Below are 23,706 nucleotides of genomic sequence, written 5' to 3' on the forward strand. Positions count from 1 at the left end.
ACATTGTGCTGCATTTAAATGAAGCATGTCTAATTTTCACCCAGCGCACGGATTTCACCCAACGGATTTTATCTTGCTGCATTGGACAACACAGCCCAATGCATTTGGTGTGAATGGGCCCTAAGGGATGTACAATGGCTTATTGGTTAGTACTTCTACCTTGCAGGACTGTTGTGCATGGTCAGGACACTATCTGTATGCAGTTTGTATGGCCTCCCTGTGCTTGTGTGGGCTTCCTCTGGATACTCTGCTTTCCTCCCACACTCCAAAGACATGCTGGTAGATTAATTGGCACCTTTACAAATGGACCCTAGTACAGTAATACCTCGGGTTGCGAGTAACGCAGTTTACGAGTGTTTCGCAATATGAGCTATATTTTAAAAAAAATTCTGACTCGGTTTTCGAGTAGTGGTTAGCATTTTCACCTAGCAGCAAAAGGGTCACTGGTTCGACTCCCAACCACAACCATAAAGCTCTGCGTATATTGTCAGCACTGTATAAATACCTGAAATCAAAAATAAAATAAGAGGAAAAAAAAACAAAGTTGTTGGGGAGAATGTGGAGCAGATGGTTAAAAAGAGGGGTTCTTTAATAACTATAGATTTATTATTTGAGGTTTAATGGACTAAAGAACTGGGATCTGAGTGTGTTTGTTCTCGCTGAATGATGTCATTTCCTCCCACCACCCAAGAATGTCAACTGTCCTCATGACATAGACTGTAAGCCATAGAATATGCAATTGTCTTTCCTTCAATCGCTCATTACCCTCATCAACGCAGTCAGTGTTGATGGGGGAATCCCTTCCTCTGAGCTATTATATTCTGACAGTGGGAGGTATCCCTGCCGCCAGAATACAGTGATCACTGCTGGCAGCTATAGCATGAGAAAAACCCGTCAGGCTGGTGATGCCGAAGTTGATTGATTGATCGACTTTAGTACAACCAGCCTGCTTATAGATGGATCAAAATTTGTCCGGTTCCTCCTGAATCGGCTGAATTTCCATCTGTCTATGGCTGGCCTTATGGCAGTGGTTCTCAACCCTGTCCTCAGGGCCCACTAACAGGCCAGGTTTGCAAGGTAACCGAAATACATCACAGGTGATATCATTTGCTGCTCAGTGATTGCAGTATTCTAGTCTACATCTCCCCAAGGTAATACAAAAAATCTGGCCTGTTAGTGGGTCCTGAGGACAGGGGTTGAGAACCACTGCCTTAGGGCATTAGGTTGTAAGTTCTTATTAGACAGGGGCTGATATGGTGGGATCTATATGTACCTTGTAAAACACTGTAATATGTTGGTGTTATATACATTGTAATGACTACCCTGGGTCTATCACATACCTTCCAACTTTTTAAGATGGGAAAGAGGGACACCTATTAGCAAAATTATGTGGGCATAAGACACACCCACTGCCACACCCCCTTAAAGGAGAATTATACAAAAAAAAAAGATTAGTTAAACCCACAAGTGCTTTTTTTTACCTACTACTATTCCTTTATATTGGCTTTTGAAATTTACAAATGCAGTAATTTAGAAATCAGATGAAAGGTTTAGCACTGGGAAACACTTTTTAAAAGATAGTATATTTTATATACAACTATATAGACAGTTGGGAGCTGTGCTATCATGGCAAATGTTACAGAGACAAGACTTGGAAACATTGGTGACCTTGGACAGCTCTAATTATATCCAGTGGAAAGATGAGCTGTTGGTAGGGGTGTACTGTACGTCGCTTTGTCCATCTTCAGTACAAGAAAAATGCTAGCAAGCAATTTAATTTGATGTCTTCATAGCTGCGCTATTTGCATCTGCTTCAGGCCCAGTATGTCACTGGAAGCTATGAGATCCATACTGTACGCCCACATTCCACAGCTGTTACTGATCCACTTTTGCAGCTTAATCCATAGCTAGATAATTCTGGTATACAGCAAATTGTTTGTATTCCATACATGGAGAGGACGTGTCCTGCACACACTTCATTTATCATATATATGGGGCTTCTGCACTCTTCTGCTTTATTGTATAAAAAATCCTGTATTTTAAATCCTGTTAAAACGGATTTGAGTACAGATGTTTTTAATGAGTAAATAATGTGGTCGCTAATGTGTTGACGCTTATGAAATCACTAAATAAAAAACACTTAACCCATTTACTATCTTTCATCTTCTGCACCAAGGTGCTGGGCCAAGCAAGTTTACAAAACCAACATTTTCACTTTTCCCTTTAGTTGTGCTGTCAGAGAGTGCCCTATGCGAACTGATGCGGGTCTCAATACCAGATCGGTTCGCAAGTTGCAGTGCGGACTGTCAAATGGTGCAAAATTGGATCGCACCCATTCGACCCGATTCTACTGTGGACCAAAAAAGTGTCCTGCACCATTTTGGTGTGAATGCGATTTCAACCATACCGTTTGTATGGCTGAAATTCGCATCGCACAGACATCGCATGTGATGCCTGTCATCGCATATGTGTGAACCAGCACTTAAGGTTGTAAAAAGGGTAAAAATATGTACTGCAACTCATGTTAACTGCTTTGCACCCGCCCACCATCAAATGACGGCGGGGCGGTGCGGCTCTCGTTCTGGGATGACGTCATATGGCAGCATGCCAGAACGGCCGCTCTCGCGTGCCCGCGGGGGTTGCGGTTGCGCCGTGTTGCTAGGACACAGCACGACCCCGATCTCTGTAAAGAGCCACATCCACGGCTCTTTAACCATGTGATCGGCTCTGTTCAACCACAGCCGGTCACATGTAAACACGGAGATGCCGGTAATTGGCGCTCCTCGCCTCACACTGACTGAGTGTGTGGCGAGGAGAGACGATCAGCGGCATCTCCATGCAGGGGGACATCTACAGATGTGATCAAGGCACTGATCATCAGTGCCCTGATTACAAAATAGTGCCAACAGTGTCACCAATCAGTGCCCACAAGTGCCACCAATCAGTGCCCATTAACGATGCCAGTCAGTGCTGGCTTATCAGTGTTGCCTATCAGTGCTGTCGATCAATGCCCATCAGTTTCGCCAATCAGTGCCCATCAGTACCGCCTATCCATGCTGCCTATCAGTGCCGCCTCATCAGCAGTAATTAAATACCACCAAAATAAAGCTCTATTTGTGTGAAGAAAATGAAAAAAAAATTTGTTTGGGTACAATGTAGCATGACCGCGCAATTGTCATTCAAATTGTGACATCGCTGAAAGCTTAAAAATGGCCTGGGCAGGAAGGGGGGTGTAGGTGCCCTGTAGGCAAGTGGTTAAAGAACACATGCCAGCCCGCGTGAGTAGTTATGCACACACTAACATGCACTATGGTGTGAATGAGCCTTTAAAGAAAGCATACCTATCATCTCTTTAAATCAAAAGTTGGGCTTTTATTAGCCAGATGCATTCATTTTTTTCAAGACCTCGCCGCACTATACACCTCCAGCTTCTGGACTCTTTGTTGCTGTCAGTATTAAAGTGTTGCTAAACCCACAACAGTAAAATCAGTCTGTATATGCAGTAAAGCATGCTACTCACTGTGGAAGGGATTAATCCCCCACATTGTGTATAAAGCTGTCTTCTATGATCCTCTCCTTCTTTTACTGCCCCAATCCATCTGCTGATATTACATAGCCTTGGAGGCACTCTGCACATGCTCAGTTTGGTGTGTATTGCTAGAATTTTTTATTTTTTTTGTTTTTGGGAGGGTGCATGTGATCAGCACAGGGCCAATCCGCACTGTCCAGACAGAGGGTCAGGGGTCCTGCGGCCTCATAGGACAGTCGGAGGACAATGAAAACTCCTCCTACAAGCTAACCAGTGCTCAGCTGGACACTGATAGAGGTCACAAGACTGTTATATACTTCTGATGAGAAAAGGTATTTTGCAGTTTATATTTACTAAAATAATTGCATTCCCATGTTCTGTGAGAGACCAGATATAGTGAATGCAGGGTCCTGGGTTTAATAATACATTTCATCAAATGGCCACAAATGGTTTGGTCATACCAGTAAGCAAAAGTAAGATGGGAATGTCCAGTTTCTGCTTGGATCAGATGGAGTAATGGCAAGGGGAACAACATGATACCTTTACAACTTTATATTTGTGTTGTTTTACAAATGCACCAAAAATTGAACCCGTATTGACCTAGTATCCTTCTGTTCTCTTCCTCCAGATATGTGGCTGCTGCAGTCCTGGTCCAGGAAGGTCAGAGTAGAAGGACGGGAAGAATTATTTTCATTCCGTTGACTTCACAAGCTGGAAGTGGAAGCAAACAAAGAAAAGTGCCTATGTTGGAAAGAGGAAATGTAAATTCTCAGATGTGCCATATGTTCATTGTTCCTCCTTGTTTATATTAGAGCACATTATTGGAAGAAAAGCCAACAGCTACAGCTTTATGGATCAAGATAACTGACAAGTAGCTAACTGGCACGATGCAAGATGCATACTGTTAGGTAGTATGCACACCCAATCAGGCCGGGAAGTGTTACCTAATCCAGAGAAGAGTCCCAATTGAGAGGAACCATGAGACTTTGAACAAGTCAATGCCTTGTTTGTATCTGCTGGGATCCACACAGTGAATACAATGGAGCCCATGGATACAAGGTAAGGGTGTTTGGTCTTCTGTATTGTTTTATGTGTGTTATACTTGAAGACAAAAAAAAACAAACAACCAAATACCTAGGTAAAATGCCCTTTCCTATAATTAGTAAAAAAATATTTCCAACCAGAGTCAGGCTTTGATTTGTTGGTGTTGGGATTCAGTATTGACCAGTATTGCCTGAATTGAGGTCCTTTCTAAGTTGCTTCAACATTTGCAAAAAGCCAATTTTAAACATTATGCTCAGCTATGTTACCAGGCTGCAGAAAATATATTCAGATATGGGTCAGGGACAGGAAGGCATCACAAACCTCCAATAAAGTTACATTTTCCTGACTCTTCTAGAAACGTGTTTCTTCTGTGGAAAATTACTCCAATCAGGATATAGACATAGTCATTTTTTTTTACTTTTATTCAGTGTTGGGGCAAGGGGTTCAAAAGTGTACCTTGCATGCAGTTAAAGGTGCACTTTATTGCTGTGTAATCCTGTACCATTGACCACTGCCCTTGATATTTGCGTGGCGATGGACATTTATAATAACTGAAGATTTTTTCGGTCTTTTTTGTGAGGTTTGAGCAATTTCTTTGGGTCTGAAAAGTAGTTTCAGGGCAATTTAATTCAGGGATTGGGTGGTGGTGGTGGGGGTCCACAACCTGACCTGTCATACAATGGCCTAATAAGCTTGTTTTTTAACCTGTAAATAATGTATTGGCCCTGTGTTCTAGGGCACTGGCACAAAAAAGATTTTCATTGCTGATCAATATCCAGTCAGTTTGTACAATGACCACTTCTGTTCATGTATGCATTTTTCATGCATTATGGTTTGCTTTGGTACCAGAACAGGCTGATCCTCAGAAATCTTCATAACTATCTTAAATGGTTATGAAGTGATGTTCTTGCTGTCAGTTTAAGGCCATATCTTGATGCCTATCTAGGCAGTATAGGAGACATACCACCTTAACAAAAATTAAAAAAAAAGCCGATCATCTTAGAAATTCAGAACTGCCCTGTGCCTCATTCTGTAGTATCTTTGGACTATAGAATGATTACCCTTTATGTTGTAGAGATTAAAGTGTTGTTAGGTCTAAAGCTGGGTGTACACGGACCATAAATCGGCCAGTCACTGTGTGTGCTCCTATCTGTTCAACAGAAGCTGGTTTTTAGACAGGCTTCAGTCGAATGGTCCTGCTGGAAAACCAGCATTCAATCAGTGCATGCAGCCACTGGCTGCAGTGCTGATCAGTGTATTCTGTCGGGGGGGAGTCCCCACTGTCAGAATACGATAGAATAATAGGGGAGCTTCCTTCATCCACATAGCTTGTGTGAATGCAAGGATCTGTGAGGGTTTTTTTTTTTCATTCAACCCACTGGTTGAATGAAAAAAAAAACCTCTTAAGTGTATACCCAGCTTCAGTAGTTTAGCAAAAGAAATATGGGCAGGACTGACGCCACACAGCCCACAAAAATGCTGTGTGTTGTCAGCCCAGTACAGGACTTTTACTAAGAGTGCATTCCAGCAGATCTTTAAATGGATAAAACGTGTGGAAATGTCCCATGTATCACATAGATGTACTGTACAGTTTATATTAGAAGTTGAAGACCCTTTGTCAAACCCTCTATAGCAGGGGTCTCCAAACTATGGCCCTCCAGTTTTTCGGGAACTACATTTCCCATCATGCTTGTAAATGTCAGAGTTTTACAGTGTCTCATGGGATGTGTAGTTCCGCAACAGCTAACAGCTGGAGGGCCGTAGTTTGAAGATCCCTGCTGTAAAGGCCTTGTTCCCACAGGCTCTGAGGCCTGCAAATGGGCCATATCACTGTTTGCGTTCCAGGTTGGTCACCCGCAAGACTGTCACATTAGGACGAGCGGCTGTGTGTTGTACATCCTAATAGACTTGATAGGGCTGCCTGTACGCAGCACCTGGAGGCCAGAAAAAAAATAGCCTGTTCATGGTATATGGGCCCCAGCGCCTGTGTGAATGAAGTTGGAGCTGTGGTCTCCTATATATATAAGTGACGGCTTTGCTGATGTGACAACCCCTCTACTTTTGGATTCTTTCATGTTATGAAGGGTGGTTTACACACAGTATGTTCCTAGGAAGCAAAGTATTATGTATTTCTACCTCTTGGCATACATGTAGATGATATCACAGTCCAAATAGGAAACAGCTTGAATAGTGCTTTCTGTAAATTTATATTCCGTCTCTTCCCAGGAGTGAGATGAGGTCATTCATTTTTCAGATTTCTTTTCCCAGGTTCCAAAACAAATGATAAGATTCAAAATAAAATAGTTCAGTTGTACGCTAATCCATTTTTTTAGTGCATAGAAGGGCATTGCTGGGTTACTCAGGATGACATTACAGCGGAACTTCAGTCATTTTTTTCATCTTTCCATTTATTAAATCTTCTGCCCTTGTTTTAACTTTGGATAGTAAAACATTTTTTTTCTGCCAGTAAATACCTTATACAGCCCACTTTATGTTTCTTGTCTGGTCATTGGCCTGGGCTTATGACATCATACACAGTGCTCTCTCTCACTCTCAGGGAGTTTGCCAGGAAGGGAGGGGGGGGGGGGGGGTTGAGTCAAAAGAGGGTCAATGAGAGCTGCAGATGAGCTGGTCACAATCTCCTGCTATGCAAATTGGATGCAGGAAAAATCCGCATCCAATTCGCAATATTGTGAAGTAAGGATGAGCTCCGGCGTGTTCGCATGCTGAACGTGCCGAGCCCGCCAGGAAGTCGGCACGGCGCGGCGCTAATCACAGGTAGGGAGACGTTTTCCGATCTCTGCAGCCGCACATCGGGAAATGTCTCACTGATTGTGATTAGCGCTGCGCCGTGCCGACTTCCTGGCGGGCTCGGCACGTTCAGCATGCGAACACGCCGGAGCTCATCCTTACTGTGAACCCAGCCTAAGCTTGCTACTGCAGCCATTAGCTTGTACTTAACCCTTCACTCTCTTGCCATCAGTTGCAGATTCAAAGCAAGTTAATCAGCTTTAACAGTGTATGCACTGGAGAAAGTTTTTTCTTTTTTTTTTTTTTTTTTTTTTTTCATCTATCCTTACAGAAATTTTAGGCACTGCTGATAATGTTGTCAAACTTTATAGAGACCCTGTCACCAACTTACTAAAATTGTAAGTAAAAGCACAGAAAAAAAAAAACAAGTATTTTAAATATCAACTGAAAGCTTTTTCCTTTCCATCAACAATTTATTGATGTGCAATATGCTTTTGAACTTTCTATATAATTGATACTCCATAAAATGTCAGTTATGTAGCACAGCCCCCCTTCCCCTCACCTATCGCCCCATATCCCTAATAAATATATATATATATATATATATATATATATATATATATATATATATATATATATATATATTATATCCCTCTATTCTTTTGGGAGTGTCTAATTACTGTCTGTGCTGACCAAGCTCCTCCATACCCTCCCATTCCTGCACATATAACCTTCTATGTAGCTGTCAGAGAAGGAGGATAGGAAAGTATTAAAAAGTGACACCTCTGAGTCTGCTGGGGTCTTACATCCTATCCAAGATGGCGGCACCCAGTCTCAGGCCTTTAGATGTCTATGTAAGGAATGTTTTTTTTTAAAGTAAATAACATGCATGAAATATGTTAAATGCACATATAATCCTATGGGGTAAGATTCTTGTTGAAATGAAGGGTCTGGTGACGGGGGTGAGAACTCTCTCTATATCCACTGGGCAAGTCAAAAAGTACCAGTGCCATCATGTGGGAGTCACCTGCTCCACCATACCTGATATTTCTCTACACTCCCTGTTGTAGAATGGTGTGGAGTGTGTACTGCAGGGTATGGGAGGAGTTTTACTCCCTATTAATGCTCTTATTCAGGTTTCCACCCAGTGACTCTAATGCTGAGTAGAATTTAGGTTAGGTGGTTGCCGCTGTGGGGACCGCACCTGTTCCTGCACCCAAAGAGAAAAACGTGCTGCAGCTCAGGAGATGCGTAGGGGTATCATTAATCCTAATGGCACCCCTACACACTGGAAACCGCACTGCACTATGTGGTTTCTATGCAGCTGTGTTTTCTGAAAAGGTGCAGGGATCTTTTCCCTGAGTTTTCAGTGGATACAAATGAATGGGCTGCTGTGCACGAGCAACCGCAGCTGCAGGGGAACGGCATATATGTGAACCAAGCCTTAGATTGTTTGCCATATGTTAAAGTGTTGCTTGCTATGATGATGTTGGATCCATGCCAGAGTCACAATACGATGGTGTCCCCCCACTGTCCCTCCCCCCATGACTGCATTGGAGTTGGCATGACCCTGGTTGTCTCAGCACCTCCCTTCTCAGCTGTGATGTAGAATTGTAAATACGTCTCTGTTTGTAAAAGGTCTGCATCAGTTTCAGTGTTGCTCAATGTTGCTTTGTCTGTTTTCCTATCTTGTATGTTCTACATCTTCGTAACCTGAATGTTAAATTAGCCGCTGAGTCATTGTTTCTTGTCTGCAGTCCCTGCATGCTGTGAGCTGCGGCTTCAGATCCTCCTTAGTTTTCTGTGAATGCTGCAAAAGCATCCTGCACTGATCATTGTTATAATGGGAGTAATGTGCTCCATCTGTATAATAAAATTCTACTCAGAGACAGGAAATTGTGGCAATGCAAGAATGTGAGGCTGCAGACAAACGGGAAGAATGCTATACTGCTGATGGAAGTGCCTCTGTGACCTCTACTGTCCCATTGCCTTCATTGTGCCAATACCTGTACACACTTGTGGAATTTGCATGGCACTATTTGCTCGTCTGGTGGTGCATTGGAAAAGGAATGCAGTTTTCACTTTAATATAACATAACATAACATAATTTGTAATAAAAACATCTTTGCCATTCTGAAGCTTCCCTCCAACCACTTTGCATATTATTTTATATATACTGTGATTCTGTACTTGCCAAATATGCTGCAGAAATCTCCATCCACTGAGTCTGGCTGCAACCATTTTAACTGTGGGCAGCTGAAGCTGCTGTCTGTTCACTTCCTGGATTTACACAGACACACACAGGCACACCTCTAGCTCTGTAGCTCTGATTGGCCCTCTTATGGCTCATCCCCCCCCCTCCCTTCCTGGCAAACTCTCACAAGAGTGAGAGAGCTGTGCATGATGTCATAAGCCTAGGCTAATGACCAGACAAAAAACAGGAAGTGCGCTGTATAAGGTATTTACTGACAGAAAAAAATGTTTTACTATCCAAAATTAAAACAACAAGGGCAGAAGATTTAATAGATGGAAAGATGAAAAAATGACTGAAGGTCCTCTTTGTGTAATGGCTGACCGCAGTTAATGGGCCTCTTGAAAAAACCCAAACATTTAATATATTGCAGTTTACCAATTCTTAGATGTGATGGCTGCATTATTTTTTTTCCTTTTTAGGTTTATTTCCTTTATTTTTATCTGGTGATCAAGCCAGTAAATCTGTTGTTTTTTTCAGCAGAGCAAGCTGTCCTGCAAATGTATCAGAGTGTTGAGACAAACTGTTACTACTGACAGAGGTGCTTACAATGATCCACTTTTATTTATTCATGTAAAACCTTTATCCCTAAAGAAAAAAAACTGTTGCTGTAACTGCAGTGGAGTTTGGCTTCAATTAGTTAGTGTATCTAAATCTACTAGTACATCCAATACTCCCCTCCCACAAGACTGACAATGCTTCTGTCCAAAGATGCCCCCTTTGCTCCTTCATCCAGAATGGGGGCACTCTAATACAGGAGGTGTGTTGCTGGCCAAATCACCGGGTAAAAACAGTGGGGGAAAAGCCTGAAAAAAGAAAACGAATGCAGTCACTACATCTAAGGATTGGTAATCTGAAATATATTACATTTTTTGGTTTTGGGTTTAATACCACTTTTTAAATTCTGGAAGATGCGAAAAACATAAAGGAATGCAGGTATTCATTTAATCATTACAATTGTTTACATGCATTTAGTGTAAGTACCTTAATGTGATTTGGTATCTTAATGTGACTTGGTATCAGCCTCTTGCAGTCTCCTGTACTGCAGCACTCAGACTGGGAGAGAAGGACTGGGAGCCAATCAGGTGTGTTGCATTCAAATATGTTGTCATGGAAAATGGTGATAGGAGGAGACAGTTGAGTGACTAGCGAGTGACCTTATCAGTCTGCAGCATATTGTTTACTGACATAAAATCACACACATAGGTTGGACTTGGTGGACTTTTTTCAACCTCGCTTACTATGTAACTATGTATATGCAAGGCTCTATGGCAGTCTTGTAATTAGGTTATGTGCTGCCCTAGGCCTGACTAAACTCATGCACCCCCTAATTTAAATACAACCCTGCCCCGCCCCTAAACACACCCTCGGAAATTATCTCATGAAATTACACTGTTAAATGTTTTATGCAGAATTAAGTTCCAAAAATAAATAACTTTTGAACAATATCATCATAAAGCCCTATCAGTGCCCATCAGTGCGGCCTTATCAGTGGCCACCAGTGCAGCCCATCACCGTGGCCTTATCAGGGCCCATCAGTGCGGCCTTTTCAGTGCCCATCAGTGCGGCCCATCAGTGCAGCCTCACTCTGCCAGGGACAGAGAGGGACACGGTGCAATGGGGACAGAGAAGGACACAGTGCGACAAAGACGGGGGGACAGAGAGGGACGCTGGGGACAGACAGAGAGGAATGCAGTGGGGACAGAGAGGGACGCAGTGTGATGAGGTCAGAGAGGGACGCAGTGTGATGAGGTCAGAGAGAGGGACGCAGTGTGATGAGGTCAGAGAGAGGGACGCAGTGTGATGAGGTCAGAGAGAGGGACGCAGTGTGATGAGGTCAGAGAGAGGGACGCAGTGTGATGAGGTCAGAGAGAGGGACGCAGTGTGATGAGGTCAGAGAGGGGGACGCAGTGTGATGAGGGCAGAGAGAGGGACGCAGTGTGATGAGGGCAGAGAGAGGGACGCAGTGTGATGAGGGCAGAGAGAGGGACGCAGTGTGATGAGGGCAGAGAGAGGGACGCAGTGTGATGAGGGCAGAGAGAGGGACGCAGTGTGATGAGGGCAGAGAGGGGGACGCAGTGTGATGAGGGCAGAGAGGGGGACGCAGTGTGATGAGGTCAGAGAGAGGGACGCAGTGTGATGAGGTCAGAGAGAGGGACGCAGTGTGATGAGGTCCAAGAGAGGGACGCAGTGTGATGAGGTCCGAGAGAGGGACGCAGTGTGATGAGGGCAGAGAGAGGGACGCAGTGTGATGAGGGCAGAGAGAGGGACGCAGTGTGATGAGGGCAGAGAGAGGGACGCAGTGTGATGAGGGCAGAGAGAGGGACGCAGTGTGATGAGGGCAGAGAGAGGGACGCAGTGTGATGAGGTCAGAGAGAGGGACGCAGTGTGATGAGGTCAGAGAGAGGGACGCAGTGTGATGAGGTCAGAGAGAGGGACGCAGTGTGATGAGGGCAGAGAGGGACGTAGTGTGGTGTTACAAGGACGCAGTGCAATGACAGGGGGACGCATTGCGGACATGAGAGGGGTTGGGACACCGTGGGGGAGGACCAGGAGAGTATTATGGGTCCTTCTGAATCTGCACTTGCTCCCCCCCCTCCCCCCCATGGTGGCGACCCTGGTGACTCCTGTAACAAATAGAGTACACAGCCTCACCCCATGACTGTGATAAGACCGCTCACGGTTCGCTGTTCCCCAATGGCCCCTCTCTCTCCCCCTCCTCCTATAGTCACAGACCCCGGACCAGGGAGAAGATAGTGTTGACGCCACACGGAGGAGTGTAGGCGGAGCATTAGGCTCCACCCACCAGAAAGTACGTGCACCCAGTCTGGCTAGTCATCGGCCGTCTTATGGGGGTGCCAGTTGCTCCCCCCCGACCAAGTATGCACAAAGACTTCCTATTAGCAAGTGCCGCGCTACAGCAGGCTGGTGTTGCTGTATTTGTACGGGAGGCCGCAGGAAGACAAATCTTCTGTAGCCATCATACTAAGGGTGCTCTGGGTGATTTTAATGCAGTGGAAAGTTTTTCTGGCACTAGAATTTAAAGTGATTATAAATGATCACCTTGTAAAACAACCCATTTAACTTGAAATAGAAATTAAATACAAAACATTTGTATATATATATAAAAAAAACTAAAAATTATAAATACCTTTTTCCCCTTTTTTAGAAGTGATCACATTCCTTCTGATCTCAGGTGCATAAGAGCTCGGGGAGGAGAAGCAGCAGCACACTGAGCTTCCCAGTGATTAGCTGTGCAACAGGGTCGTATCAGGACAAGCTGATCATTGGAGAAGAGTACACTGACCACGGTGTGCTCTGCTGATTTAGTGTGGTCAGTTTTTAATAGTAAAGCAGAGGGACTGGCATGAACACCAGGGATTTAACACAAAGGAAGCAATACAAAGAGAACAGGGGACTTTTTTTTTTTTTTAATACAAGTACTGGGTACAGCTGGCACATATTAGGATAGAAATGACGAGGTAACAAAACTTTAACTTAAAGTAATATTAAACCCCATAACAAAAAATATTATATTGCAGCTTACCAATTCTTAGGTGTGGCGGCTGCATTCGTTTTCATATTTTAGGCTTTGTTTCCTATATTTTCACCTTTTTATCTGACCAGTAGGTCTGTTAATTTTTAACTTTTAACAAACCAAGCTGTCCAGCAAAAGTGGCATAGAGGGTTGGGACAAACCATTTACCACTGACAGGGGTACTTTCAGTGGTTGGCTTTTATTCATATCTGTAAAAACTTTATCCCAAAAGGGAAAAAAAAAGTGTTTGCTGTAACTACCTAAATATTACCCAAACATATTATACTTACCTGCTCTGTGCGATGGTTTTTCACAGAGCCGCCCCGATCCTCCTCTTCTGGAGTCCCCGGCCCGCACTCCTGGAGTCCCCGGCCCGCACTCCTGGAGTCCCCGGCCCGCACTCCTGGAGTCCCCGGCCCGCACTCCTGGAGTCCCCGGCCCGCACTCCTGGAGTCCCCGGCCCGCACTCCTGGAGTCCCCGGCCCGCACTCCTGGAGTCCCCGGCCCGCACTCCTGGCTCCTCCTGCCTTTGAGTACTACCCCAGCAAGCCGCTTGCTAAGGGGGGTACTTGTGCAGGCTTCTCCCAAGCCGCACTGTGTACATCTGTTGACACATGCAGTGCAGCTTGGCCCCACCCCCTTGTCACTTGATTAGGTTGACAGCAGCGGGAGCCAATGGCAGAGAGAGCGCAGCAGAGGTGGACGGAGATCGGTCTTAGGTAAGAATTGAGGGGGAGGGGGGCTGCTCCTAAAAGTTTTTTACCCTAATGCAGAGAATGCATTATGGTAAAAAAAAAAAAAAAATAGCCTTTGCAACCATTTTAAGCATGCGTACAGGGCACCACATTGTGTTCTTCATTCTGTGGAAAATTTAGAAATCCATTTCATTAAACCATTTATCTTCTCTGACACTTGGCCACAGAACAATCCTCTTTATTATTATAAATAGGAATCATGTTACTTCTCTGATATCAGTTATGCGACTAGTAAAATAATGCCAAACAAGACAACAAAAACACAAGAAAACAAGAATTTTACTGTTCTCACCAATGTACTGAGCTTTTTTTCCTTAATATTTCACCAATTATTTATTTTTTTGGGGGGTAATTTCTCTTTTTTTCTCAGACAATAGGACAGGGTAGTCCATGGTTGTTTGCAGTCTAATCTTGTCCAAAACATATATTTTAGAGATTATATGTACATTATCCACCAAAGGCATAAATCTTTGAAGCTCTCCAGTGGTTGAATTCCACTCTTGTGGTTTGTGTTTCTTACCCCAACCAGAGGGTAATAATGTAAGGGTCACTTTCTAGAAGTTGGACTTCCCAATTTATTTTTGTAACAGTATGGCAGAAGAAATGGTATAAGAAGAGGGTTGAAGATAGATGGGTGATGATCTTCATGATCATTTGGACCCATGGCATTCTGGACTCCTGGGTCTGATGCGTAGGCTCTATTACAAGATAGAGTTTCAGACTCTACCCCCTCCTCATTTTATGTGCTCCAACCTTTCCTCATCTCCACAAAACCATGCAGGCCCCTCTATGCTGCCCTGGAGCAGTTCATTGGTCATGGCGTTAATACCTTTGTCCCAGAAGGGGAATGTTTTCAGGGGTTGTACTCCCATCCTTTCACTGTTCCAGAAGTCAACAGGGACATTTGTTCCATTCTGGAGTTAAAGATCCTTAACACCTACCTGCAGATACAAGATTTCTGCATGGAATCGACGAGATCTGTCACTGCCTCCCTACAGCTAGGGGATTTCTTGGCCTCTGTGTCCACAAAAGGCCCTTATCTACATGTTCTTATTTTTCTGGTGCACCAACACTTCAAGCATTTTGTTGTGGACACTCCGCACCACTAGTTTGTGGCCCTCTTCTTAGGACTGTCCATTAAGCTCAGGTCTTGACAAAGTTTCTGGCCATATGCTTGCCCTGCTTTGTCACAAAGTTTCTGGCCCTGTGTTTGCCCTGCTTTACTTACAGGAAATCCCCATTGGGGGATACTTGAACCTTCTCCTTTGGAAATGGTCAGCTTGGGCATTATCAGTCAATGTCTGTCAGACAGTCAAAATCCTGCAGAGTTTCGGATGGGGCCTCGCAATGACGTGCCACTAGGCCCACTCCCTTCCAACACTCTGAATGTGACATACATATCCCAGGAGGCCCAGCAAGCACTAGGTGAATGACGGGTGGGGCCGCGATCATACTTCCCAACTAAGGATGAGCTCCGGCGTGTTCCCATGCTGCACGTGCCGAGCCCACAAGGAAGTCTGCACTGCACAGCGCTAATCACAAGCAGTGAGACATTTCCCGATGTGCGGCTGCAGAGATCGGTAAATGTCTCACTGCCTGTGATTAGTGCAGCGCATTGCCGATTAACTGGCGGGCTCTGCATGTGCAGCATGCAAACACGCCGGAGCCCATCCTTACTCCCAACATTTTACGATGGAAATGAGGGACACCTACTACCAAATGTATGTAGGCATAGGACATGCCCCCTACCACTTCCCCTTAAAGGAGAATTAACCAAAAAAAGGTTGATTAAATCCACAAGGGCTTTTCTTTTTACCACTACTATTCCTTTATATTGGCTTGTAAAATTTACAAATGCAGAAATTTAGAATTTGGATGAAAGGTTTAGCACTGGGAAACACTTTTTGAAGGATAAAAAATGCATTTTATATAGATCAGACCAAAATGAGGGACAAATGAGGGGAAAGAGGGACAGAGGGACATTGCTCCAAATCAGGGACAGTCCCTTGAAATCAGGGACAGTTGGGAGCTATGGCTGTGATGCATGCAGAAAAAACAAAGTAAATTAAAAAAAAAACCAAAGCAACCTTCCATATTCATGGGGGGGGGGTGTAAAGGGGGATTTTGACAAAAAGCGTAATGTTTAGCTTTAACCGTGGTTACTGTGGGCTTGTTAGCAGTTTGTAGGCTGTGTTGCCCACCCCTCAGTTGGATTGCTTTATCTAAAGCCCCATACACACTATCAGATTTTCTGCTGATTTTTTCCTTCAGATTTACCAAAACCATATAATATGAGGTCAAACCTTAGGAGTTTCAATTTGTATGCAATCAGACAGCCCCTTGCACTACATGGTTTTGGTAAATCTGAAGACAAAAATCAGCAGAAAATCTGATAGTGTGGTATGGGGCTTAAGTGACTGAATATCTTTCTGTGTTCCCTAATGAATGATTATGAAAATTGTATTTTTGACTTGTCCTGTAAAATTCCTTTCTTGAAATTCATTTGGGGACACAGGTCCCACCACTTTGCTCCTGTGATCCTTTCCTTTTACTACTTGCTACAAAAGTGAGGCATGTGATCAGCAGGAAGGGTCGTGCATCAACTGGTTGCCAGTGTCCAGTCTCCTGAAGTTGGCTGCATATCCTTCTGTTCTGTATCCCCTAATGAAATCCCAAAAAATTAGACAGGAAAGTCTAAAATCAAATTTAGGTGTTCAGTGACAACACTAAATTTGCTTTGGTGCATTGTAGTACTACACTATATTTGGTTTGGTGTTCAGTGACAACACACATTTGTTTTTGTGTTCAGCTTAATTTTTTAACTTGCAATAGTAAATAATAATTAAAAAGAAACCCTTCCCTGCTATAATTTCACCAAACTGAGCTTCACAGATCATGTCCTATTTAATTGTTTGCTATGGACTGCAGCCCAGCACTTCTCTCTGAACTATGCGATAGGCCCAAATTTCAGCATAGTGAAGCAGTGTGCTGAGTCAGCAATACCCCAAAATGGCAAAAGGAAGTCGGCAAAGAGCCAGAGAGCATTTAAAAGCACCATGCACAGAAAATAGTAGAATTTGGTAAACAAACTTCGACACAAGCCTGTCCAACAGTTGCATTACAATGTTAAATTATCCTTGAAGAAATGCCAATACTGCAAGCCATGATGTTGTGTTTTTTTTTTTTTGTTTTTGTTTTTTTCTTTTTTTTAATTACAGCTCCTTTATATAGAGCCATAAATGTACGCAGCATTATATATAATATATACATTGTGCATTCACATCAGTCCCTACCCTCAAGGAGCTTACCATCTAAGGTCCCTAACTCACATTCATACATACACATACTAGGGCCAATTTGGACAGGAGCCAATTGACCTACCAGCATATCCTTGGAGTGTGGGAGATAACCGGAGTACCCGGAGGAAACCCATGCAGGTACAGGGAGAACATGCAAACTCCAGGCTGGTAGTGCCTTGGCTGAGATTCAAACTAATGACCCTAGTGCTTCCAGGCAGAAATCCTAACCACTTAGCCACCATGCTGCCCATGATGCTCTTTTATACAGCAGTGTTCATGGAGCATTTTTCATTTACCTGGAGAGCTGAATGGCTTATCCTGTCCCGGACTGCCAGCTGACAAGGGTGACCTCAGGCGCTGGATCTTAGAATACCGTTGCACTGCTCTTAATCCACTAGGGTTTACACAGCACAGTACCCTCCTGGGTAAACACAGATGCTGCCACTGAGTGGTTATAAATCTCCTGCACTGGTAGCAAGTGGCAGAACCCCTGGGACCTCTTGTAAAGCTCTAGGGTTCTGTTGGTTCCCGGTTGGGACTCCTGGTGTGTTTACAGCCACTGCGGACAAAAACTTGAATAAGACATCAGTAATTTGCCACAATAATACCCCTCGAAAGTGAAGTGCATAGGTAATTGGATGCCAGTTGGTTTAATCATGCACTGGTATGTGAAGATTGTGAACACACTTGGGGAAATCTCCAATCCCTGATAAAAAATAAGTGATGTCACCTACTGACTGAGGTGACACCAATGTTGCTTCCCTCTGTCATATAAACGTATCAAATATTCTGTTAACTAGAGACAGCGTAAAGTGGTTGTAAACCCATTACAACCACTTTAACCTACAGGTAAGCCTAGATTAAGGCTTACCTGTAGGTGCAAGAAATATCTCCTAAACCTACATGGTTTAGGAGATATTTGCAGGAATAGCAGCACCGATGTCTACGGGTACACCTTGCTAGTACTGGGTTGGACCCCCTTTTGCCTTCAGAACTGCCTTAATTCTTCATACCATAGATTCAACAAGGTGTTGGAAACATTCCTTTAGAGATTTTGGTCCATATTGACATGATAGCATCACACAGTTGCTGCAGATTTGTCGACTGTACATCCATGATGCAAATATCCCGTTCCACCACTTTCCAAAGGTATTCTATTGGATTGAGATCTGGTGACTGTGGAGGCCATTGGAGTACAGTGATCTCATTGTCATGTTCAAGAAACCAGTGGTGAGATGATTTGAGCTTTGTGACATGGTGCATTATCCTGCTGGAAGGAGCCATCAGAAGATGGGTACACTGTAGTCATAAAGGGATGGACATAGTCAGCAACAATACTCAGGTAGGCCGTGGCATTTAAACGATGCTCAATTGGTACTAAGGGACCCAAAGTGAGCCAAGAAAATATCCCCCACTCCATTACACCACCAGCCTGAACCGTTCATACAAGGCTGGATGGATCCATACTTTCATGTTGTTTACGCCAAATTCTGACCCTACCATCTGAATGTCGTAGCTGAAATTGAGACTCATCAGACCAGGCAACATTTTTCCAATCTTCTATTGCCAAATTTTGGTGAGCCTGTGCAAATTGTAGCCTCAGCTTCCTGTTCTTAGCTGACAGGAGTGCCACCCGAAGTGGTTTTCTGCTGCTGTAGCTCATCTGCATCAAGGTTCAATGTTTTGTGCGTTCAGAGATGGTATTCTGTATACCTTGGTTGTAACGAGTTATTATTTGCGTTAGTTGCCTTTTCTATCATCTCAAGTCTGACCATTCCCCTTGCTTAACCACTTACATCATTAAGGCATGTTCATCCACACAACTTCCGCCTACTGGATATTTTCCCTTTTTTCGGACCATTCTAAATCCTAGAGATGATTGTGCGTGGAAATCCCAGTAGATCAGCAGTTTTTGAAACACTCAGACCAGCCCATCTGGCACCAACAACCATGCCACATTCATAGTCACTTTCTTCCCAATGCTGATGCTCTGTTTGAACTTCAGCAAGTCGTCTTCATCACCTCTAGATGCCTAAATGCATTGAGTTGCTGCCATGTGATTGGCTGACTAGTAATTTGTGTTACCAAGCAATTGAACAAGTGTACCTAATAAAATGGCCGGTGAGTGTATACTGTAATTTATTTTGGGTTGAGGATACCCTTGCTGTGGCTAAAGGCAGTCCTTGGTAACCAGAGACGAGATTCTATCAGTAACTTGCTGTGACTTGATCACTTCCCCCTCAAACATTCCTTTACACATTGATCTGTACAGAATTTTGAACTGTGTTCAGCAAGGTCATTATTATCCAAGTACAGTAATGACCTCAGTAAAATGATCGATTCGCTCTTGCAACCTTTCGTCATCTGTATGCCCTCGTTTGTGAAGGACACAATGCACCTACTTTAACTCATTCAGGGAATATCACTTCCACCCAATTCCATCCTTGTGGCCATTGACGTCGAGGCCCTGTATAGCTCGATACCCCACTACAAGGGGATCGAGGCTATACGGGCACTCCTGTCGAGACATCTAAGATATGATGGGGCAGTTAACGAGTTCATCATCAAAGGACTCGAGTACATCCTCAATCACAATTTTTTCGTCTTTGACAACTCCCACTACCTCCAGGTGCAGGGCGTGGCCATGGGCACTTGTTGTGCCCCGGCCTACGCCAATCTGTACCTGGGGGAGTGGGAGAAAGTACTCGATGATGGGGAGGACATTGCCAGGTACAGGAGCCACATATATATGTGGCGACGGTACATTGATGATGTCCTCCTCATCTGGGACGGCCCTGAAGAGTTATTATTAAAGTTTTTTGACCAAATCAATGAAAACAAATTTAATTTAAAATTTACTATGTCCTACGATCGTGACCAGATTGCATTCTTGGATGTACAGCTGAGACGTACCCCTGAGGATACAATCTCTAGTACACTTTTTCGAAAAAGCACCGCAGGAAATACCATCCTTCACGCGGATAGCTTTCATCCTACTCGTCTAAAAAACTCGATCCCCTATGGACAGTATCTACGTGTCCGTAGGAATTGCTCCGACGAGGTATCTTTCAAACAAGAAGCACAAAAACTACAAACGAGGCTCTTAGCGCGAGGCTATAGCCGCTCATGCCTACGCAAGGCATACAATAGAGTGGTTACACAGCCAAGACATACACTGCTGTTCAAAGAGAGAGTGAGACATGATCAGGACATGGCCACCACCAGGGTGATTTTACGCTTCTCGAAACAGCACAACGAGATAAACAACGTCATCCGTAAACACTGGTCTATACTTTTAGATGACCCCAAAGTCAGTAGGTTCATTTCAAATACCCCCTCCATTACTTACAGACGAGCTACATCATTGAAAGATAGGCTGGTTCAGAGTGAGTTCAAAAACGCACAAAAAAGACGGAAACACTGTTCTGTTCTGGGATCTTTTCCCTGTGGGCACTGTTCGTATTGCCAATATATTAGACGTGAAAAGGTTTTTCATCTTCCAAATGGGTCAATTTTTAAACCCAGGCATTTTACCAATTGCCAAACAAGAGGGGTGGTATACCTTATGTCCTGCGAGTGTGGAGCGCATTATGTGGGCAAGACCAAGCAAGAATTCCATCAGCGGATATCAAAACACATCTACCATATGCAAATTAGTAATCCATACTTACCCCTTGGACGCCATGTAATGGAAATCCACAACTCTATAATGCCTAAGGTATCCTTCGCCGCACTCGATCGAGTTCATATACCCGTTCGAGGCGGCGATTGGAACAAAACTTTGTTGCAACGCGAACAGAGGTGGATCTTTATGCTTAATTCCACCTCGTTCCCAGGACTCAATGAGGCTATCTCATTTGCCCCCTTTTTAAAGGGTTTCGTTTCTGGAAAAACACAATAGTTAGTTTCCAATGAAACTATATATAGCTCACAAAAATTGGTGACAATAAGCTTTGCCCTTTATTGTTCTGTTTTATTTTTATTTTGTTTTGTTTCATTTTATTTTACTTTATTTTATTCTATTTTATTTCATTTCATATTTTTTATTTTTTTTTTTTTTTTTTTTTTTTTTTTTTTGTTGGTTCTTTTTTCTTATGCTTTTTATTCCCCGGTTATCTCTTTTAATAATTGGATATTCTATTATATTAGTATGTGTTATCAATTCATATACCCTACTTATCCATTATCACTTTTTCCCTTATCGGGATGTTATGTAGATGCCAACATATGCATTTGAAGTTTTCCTCCTGTACTGATGCTCCTTACGTATAGATATACATGCCAATGTTAGTATGAATGACATTGCTATGAATCAACAGATATATGTTATGTACAATTTTTCAATCGTTTTTTGTATACTCTTTTCCACTTGGAACTGCCCCCCCCCTCCCCTCCAGATTGAGGGAGTCCTGCGGTGCTGTCTCCGCCCCCATCTCAGGATCGGGGGTGATCCGCGATCTGGCTTCCCGGCAAGGTGGGGGGGGGAATGAGCCGGCCCCTATAGGTGGCTCCTCCCCCCCATGTTTCCCCATTGGATGCCCGAATGGCCACCGGGCGCTGTATTGGGGATTACTTCCTCCTTGCCGGCGGCATTCCGGAACACTCTCGGATGTCGCTCGCCACTGCGCATGCGCGGGGCCCCGCGCGTGCGGCATGACGTCATCGGCATCGCGAGATTTCGACGAGAGTGACGCTGAGTCGGAGCTATGCTCTTCCGGAATGCCGGGGAAGCCACGCTCGACTGCCTATATGGCGGTCACGCCGCCCACCGCAGAACAATCAGGGATGGCGCACACACCTGGATTGATCATAAGTGAGTACACACCCCCAGTAGGCAGTATATAAGAGGTATACTCGCAGCACATCCTCAGTCTCTTTTCCTCCCTGGTGAACAGCAGGCACTTTTCAATTTACACCAAGTAAGTATCACTTCTATTACTCCGTATTTGGTCCTTGTCTAGGCACTACTTTTTGTCCTATACAATGGGGGCTCATGCGAATATTATTTGATTCTGCATTGACCCCCGTTTATTTATAGTGGCCTTGCTGTACAATGACTTGGCCACCATTCGTTATCTACAACTTACACTTTGATGTTTACCTATTTTTCAGACTGGTGGACTCAGTGTGGGATACCAATCCACCGAGCCCGCTATACCCTATGACCAATCCCGGGTTTGGTTAACAGGCACCAGTCTTGTATATGGGGCAACACAGTGCCTAAACACGTGTCCTTTAGTACCCCTTGAGGTAATTAATTCTTTTTAACTTTTTGTGCAATTTCTTTTTCTTCCCCTGTTTACCCCCAAACACCCCAAACCTCCCCCCCCTCCTTCCCCTCCTTTCCCCCCCCCCCCCTCCCCCTTCCCATTTTCTCTCCCCTTTTTTCCCCCCTCTTTTTCCACATCTTTTCTCCCAGCAATTTCGGTGCATTCACTTCCTTTCACCATATTCCTACACTCAGTCCTCACTAGTCATTACCTATTTTTCATCCTTTTCACTCCACCTTGGTCTTCTTATATTTCACGTTTTCACACGGATCGTCATCACATTGAGCACACACTGAGGTGCTGCCCATACCTTATACTGCCTCTGGAAAATTTCATATATATATATAATTTTTGTTTTCTTGTCCCTTCTTGGACATATAATCAGTACCATGTAAATGACTGAGTTTATTATGAGGAACTTTTTGATTACCCTCACAGGTGTAATCCTCTGTGCTCCCTGGTTGTTTTTGTTAGTCTGGTGGGTGGTATCCAGGAGTGTGACCTCTCGCAAGCCACGTCGCTGCTTTCACTACCCCGGCCTGAACCGCGGTTGGCGGTAGGGGTGCCCGGTGTCCTTCTCCTGGGGGGGACAGGAGGATAGTCGTTCCAAGGGATCTCCATATGGGAGGCCTCGTTCTCCTTTTTGCCGAACATATATTACTGGGTAAATTATTACTATTGTATCCATATTCTACATGGTGAATGTAATTACCATTATACTAATGTAATTTATTTACATGTATCAATTTTCATCTATGTATATTTCTCAGCAGACCAATCCTCTGAAGAAGACCCCAAGTACAGGGGTTGAAACGCGTCAGGTTCAAATATTCATGCTACCGAGTGTTGTTGTGAATATATGTCTGCCAATATATGTTCAGCCTATTAATATGTAATGTACATTTTATCTCAAATGCCCCCCACTGGAGCTCATTGTTTTAACTTTTATGGTATACTTTAATAAATTTGTTATATTTTTGATACTGAATTTGATTTTCTTTATCATTGTGCTGCCTAAAAACCCCATTTTGGGGGAACCTCTCTCTTGTTTATAACTTTCAAGGGGTGAGCAGCAAATTCTTGGTTTCCCCTCTGGTGTCTCTCTATATAGTACAGTAATGATAAACTCCAGGATCAGCAAATATTTTCTAATTACAAGAGTCTAAGTATATTTTTGATTTCTGAATTCTTTGTGTATTTACTCCAGATCCGTACAGTAATCCAATGAGAAATGTTGCCTCTGTGCAGAGCTTCCTGTAATAAAGACCA

The 23,706-nt window shown here is 43.8% G+C and overlaps 1 protein-coding gene across 3 annotated transcripts in view; it reads left to right on the forward strand.

Moving 5' to 3' along the window:
• Positions 1 to 23,706, forward strand: part of SACS (sacsin molecular chaperone) — a 143,193-nt gene that overhangs the window by 18,152 nt on the left and 101,335 nt on the right. For all 3 annotated transcript variants that reach the window (XM_073613437.1, XM_073613436.1, XM_073613438.1), the window contains exon 2: positions 4,158 to 4,588. In XM_073613437.1, coding sequence (XP_073469538.1) covers positions 4,569 to 4,588 — 20 coding nt within the window. In that variant the 5' untranslated portion in view covers positions 4,158 to 4,568. The remainder of the gene's footprint in view (positions 1 to 4,157; positions 4,589 to 23,706) is intronic.

The sequence above is a fragment of the Aquarana catesbeiana genome, linkage group LG02 (genome assembly GCF_042186555.1).
Source record: "Aquarana catesbeiana isolate 2022-GZ linkage group LG02, ASM4218655v1, whole genome shotgun sequence".
NCBI classification, from domain to species: domain Eukaryota; kingdom Metazoa; phylum Chordata; class Amphibia; order Anura; family Ranidae; genus Aquarana; species Aquarana catesbeiana.